General features: G+C 41.4%; 1 protein-coding gene across 2 annotated transcripts; it reads right to left on the reverse strand.

Annotated features, from left to right (window-relative positions):
* Positions 1-1,345: 1,345 nt before the first annotated feature.
* On the reverse strand, positions 1,346-26,128 carry LOC142560307 (glucose-6-phosphate exchanger SLC37A4-like). 2 transcript variants are annotated; one of them, XM_075672304.1, is made up of 10 exons: positions 25,794-25,930; positions 22,943-23,082; positions 12,204-12,439; positions 11,273-11,408; positions 9,567-9,698; positions 9,310-9,489; positions 7,789-7,886; positions 6,442-6,552; positions 5,570-5,708; positions 1,346-3,948 (listed from the first exon to the last, which is right to left on the reverse strand). In XM_075672304.1, the coding sequence occupies exons 3-10, from the start codon at positions 12,435-12,437 to the stop codon at positions 3,782-3,784; spliced, it is 1,197 nt and encodes a 398-aa protein (XP_075528419.1). In that variant the 5' UTR covers positions 12,438-12,439; positions 22,943-23,082; positions 25,794-25,930; the 3' UTR covers positions 1,346-3,781. The 2 variants fall into 2 exon arrangements, with proteins under 2 accessions (XP_075528419.1, XP_075528418.1); XM_075672303.1 differs by lacking the exon at positions 22,943-23,082 and having other exon boundaries at positions 25,794-26,128.
* Positions 26,129-26,455: the final 327 nt, after the last annotated feature.

Raw genomic sequence — 26,455 nt, forward strand, 5'->3', positions numbered from 1 at the left:
GAATTGTCAGCTCCAGGCCAATTTTGCAAAAGAGAATTTCAAAGATTCTCTTTCTCGATACAGTCAAGCAGTGGCGTGGCAAAAAAAAAAAAAAAAAAAAAAAAAGTGATCGATTGTTTTGTCCACATTACAGAAAATGCATCAAATCTCCAGGCACCGAACCAGACCTGCATGGGTAGATATTCAGAGAAAATCCAGAAGAATGATTTCGTGAGGGATGCTTCAAGCTTTGGCTTGGTTTGGTGCTTGGGGTTATAGCTCAACTCACTACAAGGAATAGGCCATGAATAGAACAGTGTAGAAAAACAAAATAATTTTTTTGAAAATTAAAGATACTAAAGATAATTGCCTTCACCCGGCTATCTCAGTAAGTAATCCAATTTGTAGGTGTCCAAAATGGTGACAAAGTATCTGAAGAAAAAGAAGGAAATGTTTGCCTTTAAGCATAGGTTACCTTATGTATTAATGTTTTCCTATTTTAATGACTCTTCTTTGTATTTCCCATTATTTATTGCTCTCTTGAATTCTATATTTATATAATTTGTACACAAAATTTGTAAAACTTCCTTTGTCATTTCTTTCCTTTGCATTTTGTCAAGTTTAAGGCTTCTTTCTTATGCTCTTGCTAGGCTCACCACTCATTTACATATTTTTTTCTTTAACAGTCTTCTTACTTTGTACTTATGTATATGTTTCTTCCTACAACCTCCAGTCAAATTGTTGTCCATCATTCGTAGTGGGTTTGTACTATTACCAAAGGAACAACCAAATAATAAATAACCAAATAATTTTGCAATAACCAAAAAAAGCAGAGTGTGTCGCGAGACAAAAAAAGGAAAACCAGTGCCACAAGATTTAAGTAACTACAACACAATGTTTTTTGAAGCTGACAAAAGCAGTTTTTAGAGACACAAGTTGCAAGTATACTTAGTGGTGGTCGCAGGAAGACGAAATATGTGTTGCAGTTTCAGAAAGAAAAACCCACTGTTATTCTGAGAAGTAACAACCTCCTATGCTGAATGACGATACATGGCGTTTAATGGTGCAAGGGCCAGAAATGGCCAAAGAGCATCATTATATGGTCAATGATTGAAGGGCTGGGTTGAATAGCGTTCCCCTTCATTTTGTATGATCGATGGAGACAACAAAGGTGAACACTCTGTTCAACTCAGCTGAAAATATCAACATGTAAAAAGACCTCAGAATGGTAAACTGGGCAAACTGGCAACAGCTGTATGCATAGTTTGCTAATTCGTACATGCGAATTTCACCATAACAATGATGAACTAAGGTTAGGTAGGTAATGGAAAATGAACTCAAATAATGAGGCAAAAGTCAATTCAGATCATTTAATGATATGCATGTCATCTTTATTTTTATCAAAAAGGTACAATAACACATTGTCCACCGCGATGTAAATTGACTTGTAGAAAGCAACTCTCGCCAAGCTTAATGTCACAAAAGCCCTGCACAAACTTGTTGTTACACAAATGTTTAGCACAATAAAAACCGAAGTATAGTGCAGAAACATCATGAAATGCCCTGCATTATCATCTTGCAAGAAATCCCACATTGTTCAATGAACATGGAAATAAGACTAAAAACCAGCTATGCAGCCCAGAAAGAACATATACTAAGTAGCGCTTTCTACTGTGCAGCCAATACTGTTATACTGCTAAATTTATTACCAGGTAGAATCAACCATGGGTTTTAACCAAGAAATCCCAGATTATTGTTCAATGAACATCGAAATAAACTAGGAACCAGCTATGCAGCCCAGAAAGAACATCTACTAAGTAGCACTTTCTACTATGCAGCTAATACTGTTATACTGTTAAATTTATCACCAGGGAGAATCAACCGTGGGTTTTAACAGTAAAGACACGTAGGGAAAATGCAGCGCCTGGTGTCCATGTGGGCCACCGTTATTACTGTTTAGCCAACAAAGGAAACAATGGGCATTAGATGGATTTGCCTAACTTTCAACCTTCTAGCTCTTGACTACTTATGCGGTGCGAGTGTTGCTCACTAAACATAATTTAGACTCAGTGACAGGCATGGTCAAAAGAATTACTATTTACTTGCGAGCTAAATATTGTGCAATAAGATGAAATAGTTTTGAATGTGAAACACTGAATTGTTTGTTTACTAATGACAAACAATTGATGCCGCATGTCACCATATACGTGTTACTATTGCATTACATACTGTGTAGGCTAGCTGGCAAATTTTACTTTCAACAGCACCATACGTGAAAGCTTTACTTTTTGAAAAGATATCCAAGTTGGCATTTTTTTTTCTTTTAATTATTTAAAGAGAAAGAGGTAGCAGAAAAGTGATTTGTCACCTGTACACTCGCCAAAAACAGGGGAAGAACTGTTCCAAACAATCATTGTGAGGTTGGCAAGCAACACAATTGAATAATAAAGGACAATAAAAGAAGCTCTAATGTGCTTTCCCAATGAATCCATGACAAATCACAGAAAGACGTACATGCTACCCACCTTTTCAGTGGTGGTTAACCAACCACAACTCCAGGTTTCCCAGATCTACAGTATGGCGGAAACATTTACATTCCATTTTCCTGGATCTATGGCTGTAATGTATCCATGCATTCTGTAATACAGCTAGCTTCAAGCTAAGAATAAAGTATAAAACATGTCAAACGGAACAGACACCTTTGCGCCATTCAACTACCCCTGCTGGCTGTTCTTCCCCTTCCAAGTTCTTTGTCTACCTCCCACCTTCACCTTGGACAATGTGATAGTGCTGAGGAAAGGAGGTTGGCTAAGTACACAGCAGGGAAACTATCTTTGCTTACATTAAACGGACCCTGGCTTAATTAGTATACGTTGAGCCAATTATAAAATTATCTGGTCACTTGTTGCATTTCTTTGGACTTGTGGGTATTTCCATTTTGTCATTGTCATTCCAAAAATGATGATTTGATATCTACCCTTACATTCTGAGTTCTCTTGCACGCTCAAGATGCTAGGTTTCCAGGACAGGTACTAAGTTCATGTTGATGCCTGATCATTGTCAAACATGAGAAAGCCCACCTAAAGGCTGTCATCATTATTACAGAGACCAATGGAGCATCGTAATTCATTGCAGCGACCAGATTCCTTTCCATTCTTCCTCATCCTTCCTTAAAGAAATCCAGCCATCTTTCAAAATACATTTAGAAATGAAATGTGACGCGCATATCTTTAATCCAAAGAAACTGGGATTTCACATAAAATTCTTGGATGTAGCATTCAGTTAGTTTCAGGTCATCTTGAGACAAGCCACACTGATTACTCAGGTTTGCTTTGAGAAAGATACTCACATACTGGTCTGAATTTACCTGGTAAACCGTAATAGTATGAAAGATAATGACAGTTGTTGAGATGTAAGCTAATCTTAGGTGGCAGCGCACTTTCCCAACAGTGGCAGGCAACCTTGTTGCAAAAGTGGATCAGTGAAGTCAAGGAGGCTTTTTGGAAGAGACGTGTTACTAAAGCCTTCCATGGTTGCTTGCAATGACGCCTGCATGTTTGTAATTCTTGTTTTGTAGCCAACTGCATTTCTTCGTAGATTTGGGCATTCTTCGAAATAGTCGAAAGAATTTATAAAATACACAATAGTATCCCTCCCTTCTCTCTTATCATGTTGTGACGATCTCCAAGTTGAAAGTCAAACGTCGTTTGATAGGACAGAGAAATGATGCAATAACGTTGAGGTTTGTAAGTGGAAGCTTGAAGGAATGAGTAGGCAAGAGTAAGTGTGATGACCGTCAACCCTAGTCCTTCTTTGGTCTCGATGCTCCCATTTGCGCATTGAAGTTCATTCCCAGGAACAGCACCACAGACGTAACACCACACAACACCTCCAGGAGGACGAAGACGGCACCCCAGTTATAGCGGTTGGCGACAATACTGAACGGCAGTCCAGAAATGACAGCGCCAACTGCGGACAAATAAAAAAACGTGCAGTTAAGCTTTCAGCCTAATGACATTGATAGGCACTGATAAATAGTTCATTAGACTTGAAGCTTTGTTCATTAATTTCAAAAGCCTAGGTTTAGTTCATATCCCATCGTGTGTAGTAAAAAGCACAGCAGAACAGGGTCCTTACAGTGCTGCACAACTCCACGTGTGCGATGAGAAGCACTACAGGACAAGATCCTTAGACTGCTCACTATATTTATCACCCTCGAGAGCCAGGCACACTAGACACCACCACACTAATTCTCTGACACTGCTTTTTATGAGGACAGGTACATTTAATTTTTCTTTTTTTCCTGTGCATGACAGCGGATGGTAATCAACTGATCTGTGTAATACTAATCTGTGTTCCATAACACCCTCCCTGCTTAGAATTAATGTCCACAGTATCTTCTTAATAAAATAAATAAAAATAAACCCCTGCACTTGAACTTATCACACACGTTCACTGTAGGAACATCAGAGGAGGGACCACTGAGAACGTCCCCATCATTATCAGTCTAGTGTTTATGTCTAGTGCAGGACGGAAGCTTTTCCCAGTGATGTTAAGTTACTTCCAGTCCTGCACCAGCCTACTCCATCCTATAAAGTTTCTAATTACAGTTGAACCTCATTATAACTAACACGGACATAATGAATTACTGGATACAATCAAGCAAATCTAAAATGTTTGTCACCAATATCAGCATGCAATAATTATATGCTTACAATGAATATTGGATATAATGAAGCCATCTTTATGTTGTATGCTAGTTTATTAGATAATGTTCGACTGTGTCATCAATCCATCCGAGCCAGTGGCTCGCCTTGATTGTGTTTGTGCTTGGCTACAATGATGTGCAGTGAACATATTTCCATCAAGACATGGCGTTGCCCTCCGCACTAAGTATTTAAAGACAGAAAGAAAAGTGGAGGAATGTTCAAGTGTACCAGGATCATTAAACAGCTTAAGGGAATTAATGTATCATATCGTTATGTTGCGATAGTCACAAACAAAGATGTATTTGCAATATTTATGAGAAAGGCAACAGTACACAAACAAGATGGCTGTCGAGATCAACTTCACCTCGACAAGACAAATCATCTTCTGACTTTGGCGCCACTCTTGGCTGCACTGTAACATTATTGCAAAGGATAGCGCCTGTCATTTTTGTTAGTGTGTGCCTTAGCAGTCTGTGTACGCACTTATCGTGGCCCACCACCACTTTCCCGAAGGCTTCCTCATGGGCATAGAAGAGCCGCTTCGGGAGGTCGGCTGCGTTCTACTTTACGACAAATGGCACAACTCTCTGACTGCATTCAACCTTGTAACAGATGGCACCACCATTCCTTTCACTCAAAAGAACCTACTTTTTATTCCAGCATCAGCATGAGCAATGAGTACCTTACACCTTCTCCAAATGAAGTGAGAGGGTACTGAATCTGCGCATGCTAATGAATGAAATGCACTAACACTCCACCTCTGTGACCAGTCTGAAAACAAATGCTAGATGCAGGTGTATTAAGCTAGAAAAGCACTTTATAATGAACTGCCTTATTGACAAACATTCGTTATGAAAGAGAACAGTATGAGGGTAACTCACTGCTTGCTGCAAGTGCAACGATGGCGTGTGATGTTCCCGACAGGTGGGCCGGTGCCGACTCTGAAGCAGCGACGCCAAAGATGGCAATAGGTCCATAGAGGCAAGCGCCCAGGACCAGGCCAATGCTGGATATCCACAGCTGCAATTCCAAGTGACGAGATGGGAGAGAATTGTTTTTTTATGCGTTCAGCCGTAGATGGGGGTTACTCAACTAAGTGCCGTGAAGTTAATTAGAAATAATGTGATCAGCCGTGGCTTGGAGAAATGCACACGAATGCCTACGTTCACATGTGCTGGAACGAAGCAGTTTGTGAGCTGGAATCTTTTATGGCATGCAAAAACGACACTCCCATCTCCAATGCAGGCCTCCCGCACACACTCAAGAGACTTTGCTCAGGCAAAGCGCTAAGTGTCTCTGCATGTCTCCTCGTCCACATCCTTTGGCAGCACTAGCCAAGCCAACCAACATAATGAAGCCAAGCCAAGTAGAAAATGCCTAATGGCTCTGGTAGAAGGCACTGTAATAAATATTAGAGACACCTTGTTTGCAATTAACTTTTATTCCTATGTCATACGGATTTTTTCAACCTGGACTTTTGGAGAAGGTCATGTTTAAGCTCCATGCGACGTGCAGAGCAGTAGATGATACTGTCAACCATAATGTATTACACAATGCTGAAATAAAGTGCTTCCTCAACAACAACAATGATGATAACAATACAATATGCTAATGAAAGCAAAAGCCTGGGAAATTCAAGGCCTCATATCCTATTCTCAGGTGATATTTGCCTGCAATAGTTTGGGTGTCTCAAGGCTTCTTAAAAATTATTTTCCGACATCACAGCTCGAAGACTGAAAAGCTGAAGACTTACCTCAGAGGATCCCTTTCCTACATTGAAGCACAACAGGTGAAAACAGCCGGCTGCCCCAGCCATGAAGATTACTGCAACGGGTATCCTAGGGTTTGCATTACTTTTGCTGCCCTGGAAAAAAGAAAAAAGGAAGATTATGGAGGTCACAGACCTGCAGAGATGAATGTTATGTGAAGCATATGGCAGGTAGCAGGCTACATAGCATCGCTTGGGGTTCCACAAGGTGCTGCCAGATGGCGCTACATGTCCAGACAATGCAAGCAATTGTGCGTGTGACATATGCATGTGTGCGACGACAATGACAAGGTGATGGTATGACAATGACGATGGTGACAGCAATGTTACGACAACTTATTTTACTCTGACGGTGAAATGTTGCAACTTGACCCATTATGACTTATCTTTAAGGCACTGCAACATCACATAACCTTTCAAAGTGCCAGCTGCTGCCAGGACAGGATGAGGGATACACGAGCGAAGCAAACTGTTGCTGTGCAACGTGATGCATGAGTCAAATGTCTCAAAGCACTAGCTTTCAAGTAGAAAGGAGTATGGCGAGTTGTTATGCTCTTGTGTCATGCATGCGCGCATCTGTGGCCTAAAGAGAAAGGCATTTGGCTTACGCACAAGGGGGACCTTGAATGACATCCAAATACAGGAAAAGTAGTTTTTTTAATTGAAGAAGCCCCAAACGAGGCAAGACATGAGACTTCCTATCTACCTACCACAAAGTCTCTGGTAAAAGACAAAAAATGCTCTGCATTAAAGAAAAAGGGGTGGACTGGTCAGCCCACGATTTCATTTAACTTCACTAAAATTTTAAAATTTTATAGGAGAGAAAGTGGAAGGGTGCATTCCATCTTTTGCGAGCTTTTCCAGTTTCCTTTGGTGTTGCTATACACAGCCATCAACAGCTCTTACAAAAATGTGACATGGCTGAAATGACGATAAGAGCCACAACATGTTGTATTCGAAAATCAGTGGCAAAGCAAACTGCATAGCCAAGTTGCCATAGAGGGCATTTTCTTTTTTTCCTGTAATTCTTGTGACATGTCACAAAGACATGAGCATTCAAATTCAAGGTCATTTGTGTTTATCAAAACAGGATTACAGGAATAGAATACGCAGAAAGAGGTCCCAAGGTCAGAAGGCCGTGCCGGGACGAGTGAAGATGACATTTGGGACCAGAGTCCTCATCCTCTGTTCTGCGAGTTCATTACCTAACTGGCTTACAGTAGCACACAGAAAACAACACGAGCTCAATGGCACATGTTCTGTAAGCCAAAGCTGCAGCCTCGTTTAGAAGCACCTGCTTTCCTTAGCAAACGTGTGCTGATAGCAGCTCACCTTTTTGACATGCCAGTGCAGAAACCAGTCAGTGAGGTAGCCGGCCAGAATGCCTCCAAAGAACCCACCAGACTCTATGCTGCTCGTTAGGGCACTGCCTAGAACGGCACAAGAAAATGCCAAGCAGGACGAAATTTGTAAAAATTAATATGATGACAATGTGAGAGGGTTGGAAGGGGTGGCCCAGAAAGATCCAAGTTCAGCATTCTCTCCTTAACTAAAAGCGTTCTTAATGCGGAGTGATGTATGGACATTACCGTATCTAGTCGATTCTAAGCACCCCCTTTATTTCACGATCGCGATGCTCAAAGTGAGGGGGGGCGCTTAGATTAGAAAAATCTAGAATGACCCCCCCCCTCCCTCTTGTCGCTGCGACATCACGATGAGACGGGTGCGAGAAATAAAATTTTATTTTGCAAAAATCCAAAAGAAAAATCGGTGCAGACAGTGAACCCACTGCTTGTGTCGGATGCTCAGTTACTATCACTGCCACTCGAGTTCGTCGCACCGCTTGAAACACCGCTCTCGGTGTCCCACAGCAGGCAGTCTTCCGTTCCATCGAAGTGGTCTGTGATAGAGCACTTCTTAAATGATTTGACCACAACGTCCACTTGGACCCGCTTCCAAGCATCTGAAATCCACTTTGCGATGGTTGATGGGGACGCTTTCTGCAGCTTTCGGCGTACAGCCGTACAGTCCTGTTGTACGGCGTACTCGCATCACGGATGTCGTGCAACCTCGGGACTCGGACTATCCGACGGCTCCGGCTCGATGACAGAGTGAGCAAGCACGCTTGGCAGCCTTGGCTACGCGCTCCTCCTAACAAATAGGGGGGTGCTTACATTCGCATGCAAACTTTTTCCGAATTTTTTCGCGAAAATAGAGGGGCGTGCTTAGAATCGCGAAAATACGGTAATAAGAAAATAAAAACACTACGTACTTGCAGTTACAGAACAAAATGCTATAAGGTGCCAGGAGTGCATCTTTGTGGCCTTTTTGACAGTACAGGTAAATAATGCTACAATTTATGCATGACACTAGACTACACACTTAAAACTTAGATAGATGTTGCAACGCCACTGTGATCATCGCCAGCATATTATGATCACTGCTCTCTAACACCATCATTCTTCAAAGACCCTTGTTCCCCTTCTAATGTGCAGGGTAGCAGCCTGAGTTCTCAAGCTCAAATCAATCTCTCTGCCCTTCTTCAAATAAGTTTCTTCTCTGTCTTCATTTTTAATCCATGGCTGCACGATGCTGTGTGGTCACACTGTAGGTGGGTGTAAAGGTTGGCGGTCAAGTTCAAGAGCATCAGAATGTACTCAGACTATCGCCTGTTTCCACAAGTGTGACAATGAGCCTGTAGTCTTTGTAGCACTTTTCTTTTCTGGCCCCTGACACCACCATTACTGAACTGAAAACAAACCTACAGTGGGTTCATAATGATGTCAGATATGACGACAATATAGTAACAACAAGAATAAGAACCAAAGCAATGACAAAGACAGCTCGGTGTACCTGCATACTGCGAGTGTCCAAGGTCCTCCATCACGTACAGCTGCCCCCAGTCGACAGCACTCGTCTTCGCACAGAAGACGACCAGGTAGCTGAATGAGACGAGCCACAGGAATGGACTGACCACCAGGTCCCAGACAGTCGCTGAGCTGCAGTCATCGGCCGCTGGCTTCTGGGGTTCTCCTGCATGCTTGCGTGAGCGACTAAAATGCCAAATTCCCGACGACTAGGCTGTCATTACCCCATGTTGCGAGGCTCACCTTTGCTTGCTGCATCCTTCTTGGCTGCTGCGGCCTTCTTGCTGGCTGCATCCTGTGCTTCTAGACCGACATCGGTTGGGGAGTTGACCAGTGTGAACATGGACATGGCTCCCATGGCGATCGACACGGTTCCTGATGAAAATCAGCAAAAGCGAAACTTAGCGTTCCTACTGTGGTTATTTCACGGAACGTTAATGGCCAGATGCATTGTTTTTTTTTGGCTTTAGGGGATGCAGGCTAACATGAATGATGATGCTTTACAGGAGGGTGAAAGCCTCATCAAAAGGCCGACAGTAGATCTCCCTCTCACTTCTCATGTCTTATAGGACAGATGAAATAAGCTATACTTTGCTAGATTATAAGGAACTGCACTGTACTGTACAAACCTGTATTTGTTAAGGAGAATTGCAACACCCCAGTAACCTGGACATGCAATGTATAATGTACAGATTTGAATCATCATTTAGATGCACAAATACTGCTTCCCACATGAAAGTTCAAACAAGGCACAAAGATCTTTGAAGAATTTTATGCGGCTCAATTTGATAGAAGAGTATGAATAGAGATGTCGAGCAATGTATAGGTGACAAGGACTACGCTAGGCAGATTACTTTTTGCTTTTAGCCTTGCCATCCAAGATCTTCACTGTGTCTAAAAACAATGCTAAATAAATAACTATATTAAATAAATAAATAAATAAATAAATAAATAAATAAATAAACCAGTACCCAGCTTTGCAGTAATGGCGTTGTTATGTTGCAAGAAATACACTTTGTCACAACTAGCTGTTAACAATTTATTACAGTTATAGCCGTCGCTCAAACAATTGAATGACCTTCGCACAGAAGCCAACTATGGAAGCTTTGTAAGGCAAAAATTTTTGTAGTGGTGCATACGAATGGGCACTCAGACATGACAAGAGCTGAATGAATGAATAACAGCGAAAACTACATCTTATTTTTAGTTCACGTTTACATACACAGACCACACAGCAGGTTCGGCCTGTACAAAATATATTACAGCACATTGCTCACATTAGAAAGAAAAACGTCCTGTTAGGTAAGTTTACAGATACACACAAACACCATTATAAAGTTAGTTCAGTGCACCCTTCTTAAGCTTGAAGGATTGCTGATCAATCATAGCAAATGTGTTATTACTATACAAGGGCACAGATTAAGATGCTTTTGTAGAAGGCCTATGAGTTTAATTTCATACGTCCAAAAGATGAAATAACTGCTAGCATCTTGTAACAAGCTCAGGTGTCCTACTAGTGCATATCAGGGATAATAAAGCTATCTCCTGTCGCAATGAGCGAAGCACACAAAAGCTGTTCTTGTAAAGCTTGGCATTAGACAAGGCAGATGCTAAAATGCGGAAACATCCTGGAAGAGGTTTTTGATCAAGCTAACTATTACTTTAACACATCCAAGAAGGCTCGGAAGCCAAAGTCTGTTGGCACAGTGCAACTTCCTGCTGGGGCAGTATTCTTGATTGTCCACTTTCGATGAACAGCATTCATGGCATCCAGAAATACTGCCCCCGTAGACACTGACACGCCCAGTGCTAGTCGTGTGAAAGTGATTGTACCCCGAAAGTGACCATCAAGAATACTCTCCAAGCACAAGTATACTGATGGGTGTCGCTATACATGGCAACAATGAAATTCTGGAGCAAAACAATAAGTCACCTCAGAGCTTACTTACCAGCTACTGTCAGGCTAAAGCGCCAGCCATAGTTCAGGATCAGGAATGCAGACAGAAAAGGAGCCACTCCACCCGAGATGTTTGCAGATGCGGAGAGGACACTCCACCAGGTGCCGAATTGAGACGGTGAGAACCACTTTGGACAGAATGGTACTATAGGTTAGGTAAATGTGCACACATATAATTGAGTGTTTTCTACTGAAGCGGCAGCCCTAAGCGTGCTCAGACACTTTGAATATCATGCCTGTGCTTCCTCTCCGATGACCCTTTAGCTGACTGTCACCCAGCTAACCAATTGATTAATCAAACCAAAACTTCATTACCACCAAATCGTATACATTGTAGTAGAAGGCAAGTTGGGATTGATAGCTAAGAAGCTAGTCTCTATACAAGGTAGGCAAGAATGTAATGCGAACAAGGAAAAAAGAAATTATGAAGTGCCACTGAAGTACTGGAACCACAGATTTTGCAAAAAGTTGTTTTTTGCAGCCTATTGCTTTGGCTATTGCGATTACTACCTTGCTTCTACGGTAACAATATAGCATAGCAGGTAACTAGCGGTCTGTTAAAGCGACAGAATGGAGGCAAAGGAAGAAAAACACAGTCAAAGGTGGCAAATTAGATAGTGTGATGACATCAGAAAATTTGCAGGTGTAGGAAAGAGTTAGATTATGGAAGACAAAGGCAATCGGAGGTTGCTAGAAGAAGCCTTTGACCTGCAGTAAACATAAGTGAAATAAGAAGAAAAAAGGGGAGGATGGTGATTATGATGATGACTATGATGCTGGTAGTAACCTTAAGTGTGTCTTCAGGCACGAAAACAGTTTCCACTGTCACTGAGGTTCTAATTCAGACCTACTTAACAGTTTTTTGCCATCAGCACCTAGCACTAAATACAGGCTCTGTTTTGTCACTACACAACGCAGCCCACCTTTCTGAGGATCTTGGCACAAGATGGCCAGCCACATCCCTGGGCCAGTCCGTTCAGGAACCAGAATCCAGAAAAGAGCAGCACAGAGTTGGGCGAAGTGCCAAACAGCAAGGTCGCCACGCCACTGATGACAAGGCCACAGGTGAAGAGCAGGCGTGCACTGAGGCGGTCAGAGAGCACACCACCCATGAACTTGCTGCCGGCATAAGCTAAATTCTGGCTGCTGATGATCATGCCTGCAATGTGGAGAAAAAGCACTGGGGCTTGTGGTGACTTGTATACTCACAAGCAATCTGACCACCGTGGCTATGGGCTTAGCCAGCCACAGGGCTGTGACAGGGCGCACCACAATCCCCACAGATTTTAGTCAACAACACAGTGTGGTGTACGAAATGGAAAATTGTCTTCCACCCAAACTGCAGCACAGAGCTACAAAGCTGTAAACACATACAGGCTTCTCAGAAAGAAAGCTTCACAGTTGAAGAAAGTATGTACTAGTTCGAGGTTAAACCTGGGACCAACACCTTTCCAGGGCAGTCCCTCTACCATCAGAGCTAACCAGAAGGCAAGCCGATTGCAACATGGAGCCGAGTTGGTTGATGGCTCACAGTGCAGGGGCACTGAATATGGCAAATCAGTCCTGCAGAAGTGGAGGAAGATTCATGAAAGGAAAAGCTACAAAATAAACCCAAGGTTTTCTTTGCAGTTTCATGCTACAATTTACGTCGATTACACTTTTCGCTATCATGAATCTTCTTCAACCTTCCCAGCAGCCACAGAACCGGTTTGTCACAAACTCATTTCACCACAAGTTTCACCACTTTTAAAAGTTTTAAAAGCTTTAAAGCACCTCTGCCAGCAGTAGGTGTAGCCTTGCAGGAGCACTCCAACTATAATCACAGCTGTACCACAGTATCCCTGTGGTAATGATCGCATAACTGAAGCACTTGGATACAGGACAAAGGGAAATGCATATAACAAACCACTGTCTTCTATGTAACTGGGTACTGCACTTTGCTTTGTCTTATTTTCGAGTGCTGCAGTTTGGAGACCGCACGTCAACTAGACAGGCAGCCTATTCTCGTATTCCTGGTCATGATCACCGTTGTGAGGCAATGATGACAATGAATGAAAAATATATAAAAATTCAAACAAAATGAAATACTGCTGCACTGACCGACTGTTGACATGTTTAGCACTCCAAACCTACTTTTACTCTTAGGGAACACAGTAGTGTGATGCTCTGGATTAAGGTTGATTATCTGGTAATCTTTTACAGTGACCAAAACATTTCTTTTCTTGCATTTCCTCAAGTTGCCATGAACAGATATCAAATTCATGGAACCTTCTGCTTAATGATAGAGTGCAATAACCTCTGCTGCAAATCACATAATGATGTGCTAAAAGATCCAGTGTTACTGAATTTAAAGGGATACTAAAAACAAAAGCTAAGTTATACTGAAGTGGAAATACACTCCTAGGATACCAAAAAATATCACTCTCTCTTTGAACTTGGTGAGCCATTCCTAATGTATGAAAGAAGAATACCTTAGCATTCGCACACCATCGTCAAATGACATAATAGGTTGTGACAACACCTGCTCAGAACTAGTTGAACTCTTTATCAATAAAAAATAGTTGCACTTCGTTCGTAATGCAACAATAACTGAATCTAGGTAGCTTCTTTAACAGTTCCACGCAAGTCAAAATACTTGAAAAATCTGTGATGTCACACTACCGTGCCCAAGGAGCATTATGCTCAAGTAAAACTCTAGCTTGGGCTAGTTGGTTCATGCTTGAAGTAGTAAAGGCAAGGCGTAGAAGACCAGGACTCATGAAGAAGAACAAAAAACAAAAAACAGTTGTGTTTGAACAAAAAACAAAAATCTGTTCAAAAAACAGCTGTGCATTAACGTCTTTTTAAGGTCCTCTTAAAATTAGACAGCTTTACTTAAGGCGCCGGTCCTGTCGTTTGTGTTCTTCTTCCTGAGTCCTGGTCTTCTGCGCCTTGCCTTTACTACTCCAAGAAGCAACCTGGGTGTGAAATTCAAGAAATGGAACTTTGGCCCCCATCTTCACAATTTAAGAGTGTTTGGCTGCCAAATAAATACAAATAAAATTCAGAGGAAACTTATCACCAGCCTGAACTGATTTACCATTGCTCTTTAGTGCCCATTTAAAACCGTGGGTCCCACTATAAATGGAACCTTGAAATCCAGGCATACTGCATAATTTTCTGTGGCCACACAAAATTCCAGCAACACAATGCCATTTAAACAGTTTTTAGTGCAGAATTGATAATTAGGTAAGTTAATTGCTAAATTCACACTTTGAAGGAAACAATACAAAAAGTTGAAGCAAAGTGGTCAAAAAAGCACTTATGTTCCCTGCTTAGTGGTTTGTATTTTGCACTGTTTTCTTCCAGATGCCAGTTATTACAGCTGAATCGTCTGTTAGGAACATGGAAAATAGTGCCCTAATGTCGTGGTTAGATTCGCATGGTATCAAGATACTCTCTCGCACGGACAAAGCAACCGTGCCTTCTAGTTTTTTTCAGGTGAAAGTCACTTTCCAGGAAGCACAAGTTGGCAACTGGCTAGCCTGATACAGCTTGAGCAGGCTAGAAGCAGCTAGAGCTATGGCTAGCACTTGATGTATCCAAGCCATACGCTTCTAGCCACTGTGAAGACAAATATGAGAAGTGTCGAAATTTTGAAGGCATTCAGGATTCAGGGAATCCTCAACGAAATGGGCGGGTGGAGGTGCGGGGTGGGGGGGGGGGGCGACATGTTTCAGAAAAGGTGAGGGGACAGTGGCGTTGATAGGGGACAGTTGCATTGACAGGGCATATTAAACCCCTTTTAGCGTAATAAGCACCACAAATAGAGCGCGCGGAAATCCGTACTTCGTAGATTTCATGCGCACGTTCTGACAAGGGCACCTTCGTAGGTTCAAATCTGGCGCCACATTGATAGCATGCTGCGACTCGTAAAAAGGCAGCGCGAAATTTAAAATCAACATAACGAGATATTAAAAAAAAACTGTGTTTTGTTCAAAAGACAGCTGTGAATTAACGTCTTTTTAGAATCTTTTTAAAATTAGACAGCTTTATTTAAGCGCAGCGCCATTAGCGAAGGTGGCGCCACATGCAACTGTGCTGCTTCGCGCTCTTTTTTGCCGCTCTTTTCTGGCGATTTTAAAACCTTCGGCAGCGGTGGCGGCGGTTCGTTCGTGCTGTAAGCTTGCATAAAGTGATAACGAGTTTAGAGTAGAGAACTCCGAATAGTGTTTGCATGAACGGCAAACAACAGCGCTTTATTTCAGTTCGGTAAGTGATTATTTATATGATTGAAGGGTTCCTACTTTGCTGGAAATCGTGCTGCACGATCAGAACGCATGAACGTCAGTTCAAGTTTCGGATTGTGGCGTTCATGCATTTGTTAACAGAGCTTGTATCAGATCGCAAGTTCTTTTTAGGTTTGTTAGCAGCATCTTTTTTTTATTATTATTATGCCTCTTTGCAACTGGAATGTGGTACTGGCTTTCAGGCTACGACGGACGGGAGATGTGTAATTCCGTTACCGGCTCGATATGCGGTTGCGATGCTATATTCATCGCTATGCAACGTAATTAAACATGATCGCGTAAATAGTACTCGCGGGCTGCGACTGCAGACGAAAAATAAGCCAAACCACAAAAATATCGCATGACAGTGGTCTCGACACCGTACGCTGACCTTCCAAAACTGGGAAAAAACTGCTAATGACCCCACGTTTAGCTCATGGAAGTGTGTCCACTCCACTATTAGACATAAATGCAATGCAAACAACACCAGCGACAGGCTGCAAACAAGTGCGGTCACCGCCTGCAGCTGAGGTCTCGTTTGTACAATGATGACAGTAAACAGCAGAAGGTTGCGATGCTGTTTCAAGGGAAGCCACAAGGGAGTAAAACAAGATCAGAATCTGATAAGCATGCATGTGCAACATTTCATAAAAATTTAATATTTAAAGCGGTTGCAAAACCTAACGGGCACTGCATGCTATTCTGAGTGCAAAAATATCACACAGTAGCTAAATGAAACTTGCGATTCCAATGTTCCTGTGTGAAATGTAACATGCCTATCAGCAAATCATGAACCTTAAATTGCTTTTGCATGTATTGTTTTAGTTGAATGAGTATAATATTTTTTTTAAATATTTAAGTAAAGTAGCTTAACCGTCACTTGGCCTTTTGTTTCTACTGAGTGGCTGTGACTCAAAACAACCGTTTAAATATGGGGTTTTACGTGCCAAAACCACTTTCTGATTATGAAGCACGCCGTAGTGGGGGACTCCGGAAATTTCGACCACCTGGGGTTCTTTAACGTGCACCTAAATCTAAGTACACGGGTGTTTTCGCATTTCGCCCCCATCGAAATGCGGCCGCCGTGGCCGGGGTTCGATCCCGCGACCTCGTGCACAGCAGCCTAACACCATAGCCACTCAAAACAGCCATGTCGCTTGCAGTGTTGTCACAGAGTAGTGTGTAGTCAATATAGCCTGCATCTTTTCCCATATTTGTTGTTCCGAGTATATGAATATTTCTTTTTTCTTTCGGAGCACCTGCGTTCACTTGGAAGTCACATTTGAAATTCTGTGTAAGCTGTCACTATTCATATGACATTCTACCTTTCTCAGTGCAAAAAGAAAATCTTGGATGAAGCATCCATAGCTGTCATGGAATGTGAGTGCCGACTGGAAAACCAGGAAAAAGGGACTAAGGACATTCAGAAATGAACGGGCGCCATTGAGATGCAATGCGCAAAAAAATTCTGATGAGAAGAAAATGCTGCAGACAGAACTAAATGACCCTGAGTGGTGAAACAGAAAGCTAAATTCGCTGATGTGATGAGTGTGCCGATACTCTCAGAACTAGAAGTTGTTGCTATTCACTGTTCTCCAGCGAGACCGGGGAAAATTCCAGACATAGTTGTGAAGTACACAAGGCAGGTGGTGAGGGACCAGTGACTGGAAAACCAGCAATAATTGAAGGAAAGATGTTGTGCAATTGTGCCAGAGAATCTAACTAGTCACAACAGGCAGTTGCTTAATGTCGCAAAAGAATGGGAGAAAGAAAATAGCTTTCAGTATGCGTGGCACAGGAAAAAGGTTTTTGTGCACAGGGCAAACAGCAAGCGTGCTACTGTTGTACGAAACGTACATGACTTTCCCATATTATCTTGTTTTGGTGAACTGTAAACTTTTGTCATTCTATCCAAGATGGTTGAATAAAAAAAATAATGTACTCCTTTCGCAAGAACTATGTGTTATTAGTACAGCTGAGCATAAGTATTCTTTGAAATGTTTACATTTAAACATTTGTTCCCTTTGGAATAAACAAGTTGATCTTCAATTTTTTATCTCCGAATTCTCTTTCTTGTTTGATGCCATATTGCTTACTGAAAAATGGGACAAAGATAAGCATGATGCACCCACATTCATCTCTTATCAGTTTTTCTATTTGAACTGTGAAACGTGCCATGAGGGCAGTGTTATGTTAATATTAAAGAAAGACATGCAATGTGAACTAGTTCCTGACTTTTGCATCACATGTGAAGATGTTGAAATACTTAGTGCTCATGCAGGTAAACATCTGTTTTCAGTGTGTTATAGCCCACCAGAAGGAACCCCTGGTAGTGTTTTATGCTTCTATAAAAAGCTCTTAAGTTTTGCGTCCCACAACCTGTATCTTTTGGTACTTGCAGGTGACTAAAAATTATGTTAGGTCATTCTGCGTCACAGCAGAATATAGATACACTAATCGTATAAGATTGTTTTACTAGTGCGATTGCTTCGCCAGCCAGAATTACAGAAAAGAATGCAACACTGCTGGACTTGTTTGTTACAAATATCAACAGTAATAACATTTTTGCTGGAGTTTTGTCACAGGATATCAGCGACCATTTTTCTATTTTTCTCTTCATAAAAAGAAAACACCGTTCGCGAAAGCGTAAGAGCAAGGCATTTTGAATTTAAGATATCTCTGGGCCTAGTCTAGAGGCTTTTAGAAATGAGTTGCTTGGTAGTAACCTGGACGAGATTCTTCTGATAAAAAGCGCTGATCAAGCCTACAATAAATTTTTAGACATAATATTAGACATAAATGCCACTTCCCAGAAAAACAAGTCCATCTGAATAATAAAAAAAAACGCGAACCATGGATGGTCTCTGATCTACTCAGCGAAATTAAACATAAAAACAAACTCCATCACAAGTTCTTGGTAAGTAGAAATTCTACCATTCTTAAACAATACAAGATGTACGAAATCGATTAAACCAAGAAATCAGAAAATGCAGATTGCACTATACAGACACAGGAATAGAATACAGTGCAGATAAGACTGACGTCCCATGGAAAAAACTGAATATTTTTCTAAACCGGAATACATCATGGCAAAGTGGAAAGTCTTACAAACAACAGGAAGAAAATATCGGGAGACGATCTTGCAAATATATTTATTGACTACTTCGTGAATGTTACAGATAATGTGATGTCTAGCAAGTTTACTCAATTTCCTCCTGATCCAGATTTATTTTCCATGTTTTTTTAAGCCTGTAGTGGAACAAGATGCGTATTCCGCTTTTTCACAACTTAAGAACAGTTTGGCTCGTGATGTTCATGGCACGCAGATTAGTCCCATTAAATTATACCTTGGATATTCTTCTCCCTCATATTAATCATATATTTAATCTTTGTTGAGTGAAGTTTTTTCTGAAAGAATGCAGGTGGCAAAGGTCAGTGTTTTGTACAAGGGTGATAAAAATGATGTTATAAACTATCGACCCATATCTATACTGCCAGTTTTTTCAAAAAACATTATGTGATTTCGCATACTCAGTTTGGTTTTGGAAAACACCGATCTACAGAAATGGCATTAATGTGACAAAAAGAGTTTATTCTATCCCAGTTTGAAAACAAACATGCCTTGCTAGCTATGTATATAGGCTTTACCAATGCGTTTGATAATATTCAACATTCTACATTAATTCAGAAATTACAATGCTATGGAATTCGTGGTCATCCGCTAAACTTAATAAAAGGCTATCTAAAACATCGCAAACAGGTAGTCGAGATCGAGAGGAATTGCTCGGAGCTGAAGTCTATTTCTAAGGGCGTACTGTAGGGAAGCATCTTTAAGGCTCTTCTTTTTATAGCCTACATAAACGACTTGATTCCCATTTATCCCGACTCTACATACATTCTATATGCTGACGATGTCAGCATATTTGTTTCGGCTGAAGACAGTATAATAGTCCAGGAAAGAATGAACCAGATTCCTGCAAAACTAAAAGACTGGTCATGTTTGAATAATTTAAGCATTAACACAAGTCAAACAAAGGCAGTATTATTTAGACAAAAATAAAATAAGCCAATAAATGACACTTTACAACTTACGTATGGTAATACTGAAATTGAGTTGGTAAATGACATAAAAATTCTGGGAGTTACGTTTTCAAGCAATATGCTTTGGAACGAACATAACGACACTGCGCTGAACCAGTTATCACACGTTGTGGGCATGACATGCATGTAGCTGTAAAGCAGTGTTGCCATTTAGAGTAAAGCTCTTACGTTATAAATCACTTTTTTATTCACACCTCATCTATTGTTTTTTGGTATGGGGCCCCACAATTTTTTCGAACTTGCAAAAACTATACCTGATGCAAAAGAAATATATCGGAATACTTTTTAACTTACCGTGTGATGCCCAAACGGGTGAATTGCTTCAGCAGGCTGGAATTTTACGTGTCCACAACCTCTACACTTACAAGTTAACTGTAGCGATTAGACGCGAAATAAAAGAAAATCTACATTTTCCACATGACCTTTCACATCTACAACAAAACATAACATAGCTTAATAAACGATATAAAGAAATGTAGAAAATGATAACCCCAAAAACAAATTATTCCAAAGATAAGTTATCCTACTTAATGCCTACACTAATTAACGAATGTGTGAAAGCTGGTATAGATTTTCTGCAGTGAACACCAGTCGAATTATGAAAACTGCATATGCTAGGTTTTTAAAATGCATTGCTTCTCTAGTCACCCTTATACTTGTCCTTGTGCTTTGCATGTTTATGAAACTGAGATAGCCTCTGTATTTCTTTTTTTGCTGTATGTTGCATGTTATTTGCAATTGCCGCTGCTGACTGTTTTGTACAAAGGTAGCTGTGGGGCTTTGTTAAGCTGCCTCTACAGAGAGCAGCTTTTACCTACATTATTATTATTATTATTATTATTATTATTATTATTATTATTATTATTATTATTATTATTAAGGTACAGCTAATTTGGCTGCAGGGAAAAAGCAATCACAATAAACTTCAGACAAGAAACAAGGCTAAAACAAGCCCCATTTTGTTTGTTGTATAGTGAGCGACCACAATTAAACTGTTTCCTTTACATAAGCCAGTGTAGCTGCTATTATTTTGCTATTATAATTTAAGTAGTTTGTGTTACCTGCACCAGCTGACCAATGTCTTCTGGATTTCAGAGACTGCTAGGAGCGACCCAACGTGAGCCAATATGCTGTCACACTCTATTGAAACAGTGGCACACTGGCCGATAACACTGGTGCTTGAGCGTCATTTGTGCCTCAAAGTAAAATGTGATGCATTTTATAACCTTGATTGATGATTTGGGATTTTTTTGGCGCAGCAGCCGTGCAGGCTATAATGCACCAACTGCATGTTTTTTTAATGCGGTAATACCCTTGGTTACATAGAATTCTTAATGTATTTTCTGGCATATATATGAAAGTGCGCTATGCTTGCATTTACTCCTCTAGCTTTTTAATTTAATAATAAATATAAGCCTGAACTCTACCTTATCAAATTGCCATGTTTAAATGCTGTCAGCATCAGGAAAGGGAATTTTATGTTGTGGTACTTGTCAGTGAGAAAAACGACCTTTCCCGTTTGAAATTTACAATAGCCAATGTGAATTTGACATCAAAATAATGATGATAAGTTTGTTTATAGTTGTTTGTGCTGACTAGAAAATACTTAGCTTTTTTTTTTTTTGGGGAAGATACCCTAAAATTTCTGTCTCGTTTTTTATAGCACCAAGAATGGATAGCTGTGAACTCAGTAATTATGCAGTCGAGCCTCAATTAGTTGTTTAATAATACAGAAAGATTGTTAATTAATACATAACCTTTTAGTGATACAGCTGAAAACACGCGTGAAATGTAGTGTGGCTTTGGGTGTGAAACAGAAGTCTATTCATGTCACCAGCACTTGCTCTCATGGTACGAGACACAACTGACGTATACACATACAGCATGACCACAGTACAAAAACAGATCATTCAACAGTCAACAGGATAACTGGGGGGAGAGTCCTGCTGCATTTCAAAAAGAAGCATTAGGGTCAGTTTGATGGCTTTTACTGACAAGATCATTATATCACTGTCAACTACTGCACTGAGACAACTGTCTCATGCTCGAGTTGTTTGTGACACCACATGAATTCCAATTATGATATTGGTGACGTGGATAGTCTCCTGCTTCACATATAAAATAGTGCTGCACTTGGAGTACATTTTAAGCTAGCTGTATCAAATGTGATGTAATAATTATTTCTGCTGCTCAAAGAATTGCAGCTCTAGGCCATAAATGTGGGATCAGCAACTACATAAAAAAGTGCAAAAGTGGGGCATAAAGTGTTTGTGTCAGTGCTCCCTTAATGAATTTCTACTAAGTGCATTAATTGATTTTAAGAGAGAGTAATAATTTTCATGCACAATTTGTTTGAAACTGTTGATATCTTGTTTTTAACTGCTGCAGAATACTCGAACCCATTGAGCCCGCAAATCCCTGTGTGAGCAGCTGCATATTTCCCTGAGGTAGCACGAAGAAGGAAGTTCTGTAGCTGTGATATCATTGGCCAACTTTCTGCGTAGGAGTCCCAGTTGTCCATAGAAGATTGCAACAGAGTATTCCAGGGTGAAAATCATGCCTTCCCAGTTAGCAGAAATGGTGGGCCTCTTAACCAAAACATGGCTCTAGGGCCCACAATGATCTCTTTGTGGTAGGCCAGCCACAGTTCAGTTGTAATTCCAAATGGTAACTTTTGAAAGTGCCACAAATCATTTTTGTGTGTGGTGTGTGACAATGGTATAGTTGTTGCAGCCATGATTTAGGCAAAGTAAGTCTTTTAGAACATTGGTTACTGGAAAGATATATTTAAGAGAGCAATGTGAATGCCCCTGTGCTGCCTTTTAAGCTTACAATTCTGTCCAAGTCATATCCTGTTCTTTCTCTGCACTGTTTGCTTTATTGGAAAATAAAGTCTATTCCATTTAGTGATGCTCTCGAAAAAAATCTTTGTGCTTGTACCCATTTTATAAACATTTGAATTACCATTTTAAAAATACATTTAAAAAATTTTGGTGCATTGATAATTAAGATTTCTAAATTCTTTGTAAAGAAGCTGCATTTACTAAGGACCCGCTCTATTAGTCATATTTATCGGAACCGTACTGAATCACATTTGTGTTTATGAAATAAACTGCATTTTTTTACTGCTCCTTTAAGCATCTATGAAAAATTATGCAAGGTTGAGTTTGTGTAGAGACAGGAAACAGCCTTTTTGCATGCTGCTTTATCTCGCTTAACATGCACTCTCCACACACTTGCACTCAGTTCTGCTGCCATTAGTATTGCATGCAACTGTTTAGACTGCAGTTTACCTGAGGTGTTAGTGGTGTATATTGGCTGTATTCAATTGTGGAAATGGCAATGTGGCTTTCGCATGTGGATCCATGCATTTTCATACCAGTGCAAGTCTACTGGCACATAAGGTGCACATCCAGTGCAATATACTCATGGCCTGTGGAACAAAGGAAACAGAATCGTGCACTGCTAGAGCCGGCATGTATAGTATGCTAATACTGATCCACTAAGTTTCACAAAATACTGGTCCTTTCTGGCTCATAAAATGCAGAACAATTTACAAACATGGTGCTCGAGCATTGAGAGTGGCTGAACAAAATGAGTGGACTGCAATGCTTTACATGTGCTCCGTGTGTGCTTAGGCTGAAGTGCTACACTTGTTCAATATGTATCTTAAATTCTTAAAAATAAAGGGGCATAATGTAAAGTCACTTGCTCTGCTGCATATGCGTAGCGGCAGATGTCATAATCTGTATGAAAGCCTCCAATAATGTTTCATTACCAAATTTGGTACACATTAAAGTTTGTTAGTGCTGATGCCATTTGATCACTACAAATGCATATGTACTTGCACGAGCTTAGGCGAAAACTGCTGTCTTGCAGTTTATAAGGAGTAGGAGAACAATACATAGAGCACAAATACATTTCTTTATAAATGTTGGGTATTGGGTATAAATTTCGGTATTGGTGCTATATATTGACAAAATGTATTTTGTTGCACTGTATTTATTTTTTGAATGGTTATCAATTTTATATTTGTGCAATATTACAGTGGCATGAAATCAAGCGTTTGACAGCTCATCTCGCTGGGAATTAACTTGGCACATGAAGGATGCTGACCACAGTCGAAGTGAAAATTTTACTGTGGCAGTTGCCTTTCTTGCGCATTTGTAGTGCCATGTAATATAATTCAACCTTTCAGGATCGTAAACATGGTAAGTAGAGCTAACTTAGTACCTGCTAAGGTGAAACAAGCCTGGACATTGAATGTTGACACCACAGCTACAGCAGCGCTTCCCACTAGCCGTAAATGGAGGGTGCATTAGCTGAGCTACCAGCTGGCTTGTAGAAGTCTAAGTCTAGAGTACAGCTTATAAAAGACATCTACTAGCTAGCTGCATGCTTCCTGGGTTGCCTTTGCCCATTCGCAAAGGTGAATGCATAACATTGTGCGACAGCTTTATGTCGGTGCTGCACAATGGTTCGTGACTTCATTTTTGCAGCCTCTGAAACGTCATATTTCTGAAGTTTTCTTTCTCATCAGTAATGACAATACAATTTTGCTTAGTTTAGAGTCAATGTCACAAAAGCTAGTCGCACAACATGGACAGATTACCGACACATATTGCCAGTCCCCGTCCCCCCCCTTCTTTTTTTCAGTTTTCATCTCAACTTGCATTTTAACAAGGATAAAAGGCACGATCTGAGAGCGTGGACAAGAGTTCGTGGGAGTATAATATACCCTTTCCTTCTTGACTATATATTCTATCTTACACCAACACTCATTGGCACTTTTGATTTAACTTGGACACCTGAAGGCAGTGGAAGTTTCAAGTTTTCAGAGCAACTGCTGCTTAATCAGTGGTCACATGACAAAGCACAGGGCCACACCACTGCGATGAGCCTACAAGACAACACTAGCCGAGGAACAGCCATAAAGGTGTAAAGTTAAGAAATGGAGCGCACGCCACTCTGCAGAAACAACTCCTGACAGCTCTCCTTATCTCCCAAGTTGGTGTGGTGATAACGTGCACCTCATCACAAGCGAACCTCTCAACATGAGGTCGGAGAAAGGCAAGGGGAATAGAAAGTAGAAGGCACTTATCAAACGTTTCTCCAGGGAGGCCCATGGACATCCACAACACGGTCAAAACGCCATTTTATCTCTCGCCAAAGATGTGGAATTGGGCCAGGAAACACCAACTCACAGACACGACTGATGTTTGTCTCTTGTGCTGGGATGCGCTGCGAGATATCTGCTGCCTAGCCCAGCATTCTTCAAGTGCACAAAGTCGAGCTGCGTTACGCAGAAACCGTCTCGACAACTGTGCCATGCCCTTTTCATATTGTGGGTACCTTTCCTGGTTGCAGTATCATTTGCTGTTGCACCAGCAAAGCAAAGTTGACTGTTTAGAATGAATTATAGAGACGTAGGGCAGATGGGTTGGAAATAGAGTTTGATTTATTGGTACATTGTTGGTAACTCGGGTAATTTCTTGTCCCGCCGTTTAGACCTTTTCACGTGGCGAATACCTTTCTGGCTTGCTTTTCTGCAGGAGAACTACAAATTCCATTTAACGCAACTTCTGGCGGACGCAGCACTGGAATGCCGTCAATTTCAATGGGAGGAAGTCGCGTGTTAGGGAGTTTCTATCACAGCTATAGCACACTTCACCAAATGCTTAAAACCGACTTGGGAGGTCAAGTCGAACGTTGCGAACAACCTAGCTGCAGCGCGAATGCGCTTTGCGAGTACCCGGTATTTTACGACACCTTCGTTCACATTTCAAGGCAGGCAAGCTCACGAACTCCTCATCCATAATATCAGGCAGCTGTTTTCGAGCGCTTCTGAATCGTTGCATGCGCATACGCAGAGTGTTTATTATCCCAACTTTCGCGTCAGCGGCGAATAAGCCGCGTAAAATGCCAGGCAACTAACCCGCTGAATCTGAACATGGAAAAACGGAAGCGTCAAATGCTTCGTCGTGGCAAAGAAAGGAACTCTCGGAAGTTCGCTGCCTCCGTAAGAAAATGACATCCGTCAATACGCGACCAACGCGACCGCTTGAAGTGTGTGCCATCGGCAACAGCGCACATGAATGACGACTAGACCAATCAGCAAGCCAGCTCGCGTACTACGTTACTCACCTGCCTGTTCCTTGGTCAATCCCTCTTCCATCAACTCGGGAAGAGCGAAAGAGACGCATTTTCGGTTGTACGCGTAGAAGGCGTAGCCGAAAAACATGGTCGCGAAGATGGAGAATTGGTAGCTCTTGAGGTCCATGTCGACGGCGCGGTGGTGTTGCGTCCTTGGCTGTCCTTCGGGGGGTGTTTGCGCGGCTCTGGTCGTTTCACAAGCTTAAGCGTCAGCACACCGCCGCCGCCGCCGGCCAGCGCACGATGATCACACGTGCGATCGCCGGCAGCGGCTGCTTGTTGCGGCCGTCAATCGCTTCCCGGGGCGTTGACGCCTGCCGGCATCTGACGGCGGCTGCGCGACTTTTGTCGCCAGCGCCCTGGCGGAACACGGAAACATAAGCCGCGCAATTGCATGGCCTCCAAGACTGTCAACAACATGGTTGGTACGAATGATAATGTGGTGGATTCACGTGAATTCATTTGGATTAAGGCGGATTCAGGTTCGTACTAATTGTTGAAAGGCGGATTATTGTGGATTAAGGTGTATTAAGGTTGATACCAACTAGAGCAATGTAGATTATGTAGAATTATAGTGAATTAAGCTGAAATAAACAGGATTAGGTTTGCTACAAATTACACTAAGATGGATTAAGGTGGATTAAAGTAAATTA

The sequence above is a fragment of the Dermacentor variabilis genome, chromosome 10, assembly GCF_050947875.1.
Source record: "Dermacentor variabilis isolate Ectoservices chromosome 10, ASM5094787v1, whole genome shotgun sequence".
Lineage (NCBI taxonomy): Eukaryota > Metazoa > Arthropoda > Arachnida > Ixodida > Ixodidae > Dermacentor > Dermacentor variabilis.

What these genes read in the sequence shown, in the direction of transcription:
- LOC142560307 (XM_075672303.1), bottom strand. Translation starts at nt 25,929, where the DNA reads ATGGACCTCAAGAGCTACCAATTCTCCATCTTCGCGACCATGTTTTTC. An exon ending in ATTGACCAAGGAACAGGCAG is followed by an intron (nt 12,440 to 25,793) that starts GTGAGTAACGTA and finishes TCCACATTGCAG; the next exon opens with GCATGATCATCAGCAGCCAG. An exon ending in TGCACTGGCATGTCAAAAAG is followed by an intron (nt 6,553 to 7,788) that starts GTGAGCTGCTAT and finishes TCTTTTTTCCAG; the next exon opens with GGCAGCAAAAGTAATGCAAA.